The sequence below is a fragment of the Miniopterus natalensis genome, chromosome 7 (genome assembly GCF_054644295.1).
Source record: "Miniopterus natalensis isolate mMinNat1 chromosome 7, mMinNat1.hap1, whole genome shotgun sequence".
In the NCBI taxonomy this organism is placed as follows: domain Eukaryota; kingdom Metazoa; phylum Chordata; class Mammalia; order Chiroptera; family Miniopteridae; genus Miniopterus; species Miniopterus natalensis.
This window is the reverse complement of record NC_142087.1, coordinates 80099464-80106945: the sequence shown is the minus strand read 5'-3', so window position 1 is coordinate 80106945 and position 7482 is coordinate 80099464. Positions and strand designations below refer to the sequence as shown.

At 51.8% G+C, this 7482-nt stretch overlaps 1 protein-coding gene across 1 annotated transcript; it reads right to left on the bottom strand.

Moving 5' to 3' along the window:
* Positions 1-620: 620 nt before the first annotated feature.
* On the bottom strand, positions 621-7119 carry CIMIP1 (ciliary microtubule inner protein 1). Its single transcript, XM_016203380.2, has 4 exons — positions 7052-7119; positions 4836-4917; positions 3198-3299; positions 621-782 (listed from the first exon to the last, which is right to left on the bottom strand). Exons 1-4 carry the CDS (start codon positions 7117-7119, stop codon positions 621-623), a joined length of 414 nt encoding a protein of 137 aa, XP_016058866.2.
* Positions 7120-7482: the final 363 nt, after the last annotated feature.

Genomic DNA, 7482 nt, shown 5'->3' with positions numbered 1-7482 from the left:
GATGGGATGGTGGGGATGGGAGAGCAGGGAGGTTGTGTGCAGAGCCCGTGGGGACCATTCCTGTCCTGGAAACCTCTGCTCATTGGCAAATCTCGGGCTGTTGACATTGCAAATCTCCCGGGAAAGAAAAGTCAGGGCCCTCCTAGTGCGTTACTCCTCCTGAGAAGCAGGCCTGGCGACATCTGGGCACAGAAACACCGGGTTCCCAATCTCGTTACAAACAGTGGTGGTGAGAGGTGGTATTGTAAACACATTAAAGGACCTAAACAAATATCTTTAAAATTAAATCACATTGTTTTTTTTTTAAAGCCATACTTACAAATTCCCAAGAGCATCAAAAAACAAACAAAAACACACAAAACAACCACCGCCAGAGAATCAATTTTGCCTTATTTATTCTATTAGCCAAGAATGAGTGTTATGGAATGTTCCAGAAGGGAGGAATTGATGACTTGAAAATGTCAAAGGGCTATTCTGTGTTCTTTGCAACATCCCATGAGCAACTGTGAAGGGGAGCTAGGCCCGCAGAGGGCCCGGGAGCTTTCTCTCTTTCTCGGCGTGGGCGCCAGGTGCCTGGCGGCCGCCCTGCGCTGCCCCGGCCGCCCGAGTCTGGCCTGGGCTCAGTGGATGCCTTGCTTCGGCCAGCCCAGCTCCTTGGCGTACGCCCCCTTGCAGCTTCTGATCTCGTCACAGTGCTGCAGACACTTGTTCAGGCCCGGCACCCCGGACCTCCAGCCAATGAAGCCCTGGGTGGTCTTTGGGACCGGGGGCGACGGAAGGACCTGGAATGGAGACGCAGGGGGTTAGTCACCTTGGGCTGCAGTGAGGTGAGGAGTGTCCCCAGAGGCACCAGGATCAGCACATGAGGCCTGGTGTGGAAAGGACAGACAGGAAAGCCAGGGTCCTACGGAAGGAAGGCTCCCTTTTCAACAGGCCACCCAGAGACTCACGCCGTCCCTGAAAGTCATGCTCACCACACACATTTCTTTATCTCGGTTGGTTCATGACCTCCAGTAAAATTATTCTTATTTGGTAAAAGAGCAAAAAGGGGGGAAAAGTAAGGTGCAGAAATATCAAACCCTGCCCTTTATAAACTATATGACCATATTGTCAGGTGGTGTCCTGGTCGTTACAAACCTTTTGGACTTGCTTAGGAAGCTTTATGATGTGTACACACACACATGTGCACGCACACACACACGCAAACATGCACACACAAGCGCACACGCACACATACATGTGCACTGTGGGACCACAGGAATGAAAAACAATTGAACATAAGTAAAGTCCAAAAGGAAAACGGGATTCTATCTGAAAAAAACAAAACAAAACCCACAATTTCATTAGGCAGTTCCTTGGACAGACTTGACATTTTTGGAACATGAGTGTAAATGTTTGGGCAGTTTCCCCTCCATGTGAAGTGATCGCCTGTTCTCCTCTCACGGGGTGATCTGAGCGGAGAAAGCAGGGAGGAGCATTTGTTCTAACAGAGGAGCGGAGATGAAGGGGTTTAATATGCTTGGGGCTGTGAGTTCACGCTTGGCTCCCAGCATCTTGGCGCAGGCCCTGGAGGGCGAGGCGGTCCTGGTGGGCCCTCTGCCACCGGCGGGTAAAGCCCCTTAACTTAAGTTCTTGATGAAGAATTAAAATTAATCTCCTGAGAAGCCACATGCAGGGAGGGTCAGCAATAAATGCCAGAGGGGCCACAGTTTCCCAGAGCCAGCCATGGGTGGAACTGTCCCAGACGGGCCCTTGGGAACACACAGACTAGCATTCAAGCCTCTCTCCAACTTGGAAAAGAAATGCAACCGAAAACCACCTGGGGGGCACATTCCACCCACCAGAGTGGCAAAGGAATGAAAGTAGCACCCTTAACAAGGGCATCCTGGGAGAGCAGGGTGGCTCCTCTGTGGAGGGCCGTGTTGCCATCGTCTGCGAAAGTGGAGGTAACGTCACCCACTCCTCGCCACCTTCGTCCTGAGTTTTATCCCCTGTTCCCATCAGGACACAGAACTGCTTTCTCTGCAGCTGAGCAGAGGGCAGAATCCAAGGCGAGAATGCCAGGCCCATGAGAAGAGGCCGGGGACCTAAGGGCTCAGCAATTTCTAGCCTCTGGCCCGCCTCCACAGCTGATGGGTCCCAGGTGGGAATGCCATCTGTCTTCGCCCCTCTGGGGCTGTCCTGTCACTCACTCAGCAACCAGGCTGATCTTTAAAAAGGCAATCCCAACGTGCCACGGCCCTGCTTCCCATTGTCGGTGGGGCTCAAGTCCCAACCGCTTTCTCTGGCCACCGAGGTCCGGTGGGAACTGGCCCTGCCCGCTTCTCCATTCACACCCCTTCCTCCCACCCCCACCCCACCTCAGCTCACCAGGCTCCCGCCACATCAGCATCCCTTGCTGCTCCTGAAACAATGTCAACTTTGTTCTGCCTCAGGGCTCCCACACATGCTGTTCCCTTTGCCGGGATGCTTTTCTCTGGGCCGGCTCCTCGTCATTCTTCAGTCCGCAGCTCCACAGGGAGCCTTTCGTGACACCCCCTCTTCCCTGTCTTCCAGCGTCACCTGTCTCTTTCCTCCATGGCATCCGGCACAGTGTATAACAATTTTGCTGATTTTCTTGTTTCACGTGGGTGCCCCCAACCCACACGCGTGGGCTGGAGCCTCGACTCCACCGCACTGTTGCCCAGCCGAGCACCTGGCGCCTCCTCACGGCTAACAGCCACTGGCACGCTCTCCCTGAAGGTGCGGGGCACCTTCCAGGTCCTTCAGCCTCTTCCCACTGGACCTGGCGCCGCTCCCTGACGTTGGTGCTTTCCCGGGCCCCCACTGTACGAAGTGGAAGCAGAGACGCAGGGAGGTCGAGCCTCTCACCCAGGACCACAAGGGGCTGAGTGGCCGGCCCGCCTTTTCCCGCCCGCGCCCCTGCCCAGTCCCGGGAAGTGCTTGCTGAAGAGTGGATGGAGCCCCTCATTTTCCCGGCCCCCGTGCGTCTCCAGAGCAGGAGGCAGAGGCTCTCGGAGGGTAGAGGCCGTAGCCTGATGTGTGGGCGCGGGAGGCCCGGAGACTGCGCTCCCCGCTGCCCCGGTCGCTGAGCTCTTACCTTGGGCGGCTGGCTTTGTGCACCCGCAGCAAACACCTCTTCCAGGGGCCTTATTTCTCACTTAGGAAAGCAAGGATCTAAAAACGGCTTTGCAAACCTTGATGTATTTCTCCACCGGGGTCACTGGCCGGATGTGGAAACTCTGGGGAAGCTCGATTCTGGGCTTTGGGGTCGGGGGCTCTTCCTCAGACTTGACCAACTGAAACACACCCCAGAGGCGGGAAAGCCCGGGCACACGGGTGAGAAGCTGCCCCCCGCAGTTAGAAAGGGGCAGCAGGGGCCTCACAGGCAGCTGACTGCTGTGCCCACCTGCTGCTGGTGCAGCCGGCTCACCTATATTCCCCGAAGTAAGCGGAGAAAACTTTACAGGCTAGGGGCTCAAATTAAAGAATGCCAGTGAGGTTCCAGGGCCAACCTTTAAAATACCAGAGAAGAGGTCCCCATCCCTCCTTTAAATTTTTAATGCAATTCTGAACTCTTTGAAAAGTCAATTTAATTACATATAAAGAATATTAATATAGAATCTTTTATGCATATTATATTAATAAGGACTCATTTTATGCATAAAGATTCAAATTGCACAATTCTCTAAGTATTAAAAAACTCATTAAGAATGGCATAATTTCGCCCAGCTGGTATGGCTCAGTGGTTGTGTCTCGACCCATGAACCTGGAGGTCACAGTTGGAGTCCAGCCAGGGCACACATACGTCCAGGTTGCAGGCTTGGTCCCCAGTAGGGGGCGTGATTCTCTGCATCATTGATGTTTCCTCTCTCTCTCTCTCTGAAATCAATTAAAAAAAGAAAAAAAAGAATGGCATAATTTCAAAGCTTAGTGGGATGGGGCAAGTTACAAATGGGGTTGGTGCCACCTTGATTCAGGATCGTTTTGATTATTCTGAATTAGGCAACTCTTATCTGGTTCTGCAGCCTTCCAGAGAAGCGTGGCTTCCTTGTGTAGCGTCCTGGAGACAGCTTAAAAGCGTGGAGACCAGCATTTTGAGGGCCTGAGTGGTGTTTTATAAATCCGAGCCACTATTCCAGGCTTATTTAAACACCTGGATGTCTGGACTTGAACAGCTGGAAAAGGTAGTTGGCCTCTCTGCATGGTAGCCCTCCTCTGGGCTGATGGTGGCTGCATCTGGACAGGGGCAGTGGTCTCTTTGCTGGGGTCCCTGCCAGTCCCTATTCATGATTATGCCTGGCCCTTTCCCATTTCTGTTTCTTATCTCGTTTAGGACATACCAAGATATTTTCCTAATGAGCCCTGGTATGTTAACTCTGCCTCACCATGTCATTCCATCGCTCCTCACAGTCACTCAGCCAGGCCGGTGAGGACTATCACCCCATTTTACAGATGGCAAGGCTGAGCCAAGTGGCCCTGAACTCAGACAGACCAGCCTCCTCCCCATGCTCCTGTTTATGAACTGTGTGACTTGGCACTTCTTTACTCTCAGTTTCCTACTTTGTAAAATGGGCAGAAGAGAGCACACCCTCCGCACAGGGGCTGTTGTAGGGGGAAAGTAAGCTGCCTCAGTGCAGCAGCCAGGACCTGCCTGGCACGTAGCGAAAGCTCAGTGAGTTCGGGAAAGGAAGGAGCCTTCAGGGTTCAGAGGCGGCCGTCTTTGCCTGCCACACGCTCTTTAATTTTATTCTTGCAAATTATACACTTCATAACCATTTATTCTTGGAAATGATCGATCCTATTACCTCTGGGCTCATAAAATTTATATTTACCTCTTCGAAGGGAGTTGTTAAGAATCCCCAGTTCTGGGCCCAGTTTTGCCGTGCTTCGGTCTCAGCCTTCAGGCGGTATCTCCTAAAACAGAAAGGTCCTAAGTACTGGATAACATCTGAAAGGTTAAAGCAGCGAACCCCAAAGGGCATTTGTTACTGAATGAGGTTCTGTGCCGGGAGGGAGCAAGTCCCTGGTGCCAGAACCTCACACTCGTGTGCTTGTGCGGGAGGCAGGTACCTGCAGAAGCACAGGTGCTGGCTGGCTGTCAGATCAGGGGCTGACTCTGCCTGAGGTGCCATCTAGGTACTTATTTTGGAGGCCATGTGACCCACAATGACTGGCTTGTGTTAAACCATTAAGGAAGCTCTTAGTAAGTACCTTTGTTCTCAGGCACGGGCCAGGGTGGGGTGAGTGAAGCACCTGGGGTGCAAAATTTAAGGAGGCACCCACTCCCAGGTTCCTGCAAGGGCAGAGCCAGGACTTACATGATCCTGAGCTCCAGCCCTCACGTGCCCCGCCCTGCTCTTGCTGCAAGGTAAGCAGCTGAGTTGAGTTGATATCAAAGAGTGGGTGTATAAACATTTATTCATTTTGATTTTCAAGTTTCTTTTCCTATTTTGGAATTAATATCTGCACCCCCTTCTCCCTTATGATACCTCAACAGTGTCAGAAGCCCTGGCCAAGCCCTTTGTCCTGGGCCCTGAGCATCTACAGCGAAATCTACTTCCAATGGAGATGTAACATGGGCCAAAAAAGGAGCCATACATGGAATGTTGAATTTTCTAGTAGCCACATTAATGCAAGTAGAAGTGAACAGGTGAACTTAATTTTAACATTACTTCTTTTTTTTTTTTGGTGTGAAATCTTCAAAATCTGGTATTTTACATTTATAGTTCATCCCAATTTGGAACAGTTCCATTTCAACTGCTCAGTGGCCACTTTGGACATTGAACATTGGACAGAACAGTCTAAGGGCTTCGCTGGCTCTGTTCATATAGGAAGGGCCATCTGATTTGGGTCTTGAAGGATGAGTAGGAGTTTATCTGGTAGAGAAGGGAGGAAAGGGCATTCTAGGCAGTGGGAATAGACCCTGCTATGGTAATATCTCCTATTGGGGGTACTTGCATAAAGATAAGATTTAAACAAAATTAATTGTGTATTTTATGCCAAATAATACTGGCTTTCCATTTTCAAGAGTGATATAAAGTTTCTTATAAAAAATAAATTTATTAAGTGAAACTAAGCCAGTTTAAGAAAAAATATTAAGTGACTACTATAGGCTTAAAATGTGAAGTCAGCCCTGGCCAGTGTTGCTCAGTAGTTAGAGCACCAGCCGCACACTGAAGGGTTATGGGTCGGATCCCCAGTCAAGGGCATGTACCTCGGTTGCAAGTTCAATCCCCAACTCCGGGGCGCGTTCGGCAGACAACCAATTGATGTGTCTCTCTCACGTCAATGTCTTTGTCTCTGTTTCTGTCTCTGTCTCTGTCTCTCTCTTTCCCTCTCTCTCTCCCTTTCCCTACCAGTCTGTCTAAAAATCAATGGGAAAAATATGCTCAGGTGAGAATTAACAACAACGAAAAGGCGAAAGTCATAGAGATGACAAACAGGATAACTGAAGTTTAAGAGGCAAACAATTACGGTTTCTTGTTACTCAAATTTACCTATTGGCATCTAAACTTTTAACTTCCCATATTGGTTAAAACTTCAAAGAGATGGAATAATGTTTAGCAGTCAGAGAGAATGCCAAACAAAAACAGCCAGGACACATGTCTGCTGAACATAAATCTTATAGAAAATGGACCTATTCTTTAAATTAAAATTTCTTATTACTTATTATCTAGGAAATTTCTTATTGGCCAGGAAAAGCAAGAGAGGATATAAAGTGTATATGTGTCTCTCATTGAGATTGAACAAATATTAAGATTTTTGTTTGCTTTTTAAAAAATTCGGTAAATCTTAAAAATAAGAACACATCAGTCGCTCTAAAGCAAAGCTTTGCGGGTGGTTGTGGAGCGGGATGTAAAATCTTTCAGACCCCTGTGGGAGCCTAGGAGAAGCCTGAGCATGAAAGGCCCCTGTGGACCGCGTGGCCCTCTCGTCGCCCCCTCTCCTCGAGGCCCCTGACCACCTCCAGGACTCGGGAAGCTGAGGTCGCCAGGTGTGCACGCTCGGGGGGAGCGGCCGGGCGCCGCGTCGGCGGGTCCCCCGTTACCAGATCTGGTCCTGGGCCACGAGGTTCATGCGCTCGGCCTCGGCGGTGCTGATGGGTTTCTGCGCCATTGGCCCTGGGGTCCCGGTCGCCCGTGGAGCCCGCGCCGCGGCTCCGCGTCTGGCGTCGCCCAGGAGACTGGTTGCCAAGCAACGCGGGACGCGGGCGCGGGGAGGCAGCGCACCTGGCGGGGGCGGGGCCTCGGGGCTGCGGCGGGGGCGGGGCCTCGGGGCGTCGGCGGCGCGCGGTGCCCACGGCCGGCCCCGCCCCGCCCCGCTCTGCGCCCTGGGGGGCCCGCCCGCGACCTTCTCCGCGGGAGGACCTAACGCCCGCCTGCCTTAAAATTCAGACCCGTAATGCAGGCGCCCGCCCGACGGGGCGCCCAGCCGGGCACCAGGCGGCACGCCCGTCGGAGCGCCCTCTAACGGCGCCTG

Bases quoted from the DNA above. Each gene is read 5' to 3' on its own strand.
- CIMIP1 (XM_016203380.2), bottom strand. From the start codon at position 7,119: ATGGCGCAGAAACCCATCAGCACCGCCGAGGCCGAGCGCATGAACCTC. The intron at 3,300-4,835 runs GTAAATATAAAT...GGTGTGTTTCAG, and splicing joins TAACAACTCCCTTCGAAGAG to TTGGTCAAGTCTGAGGAAGA. The intron at 783-3,197 runs GTTTGCAAAGCC...TCTCCATTCCAG, and splicing joins CGGTGGAGAAATACATCAAG to GTCCTTCCGTCGCCCCCGGT.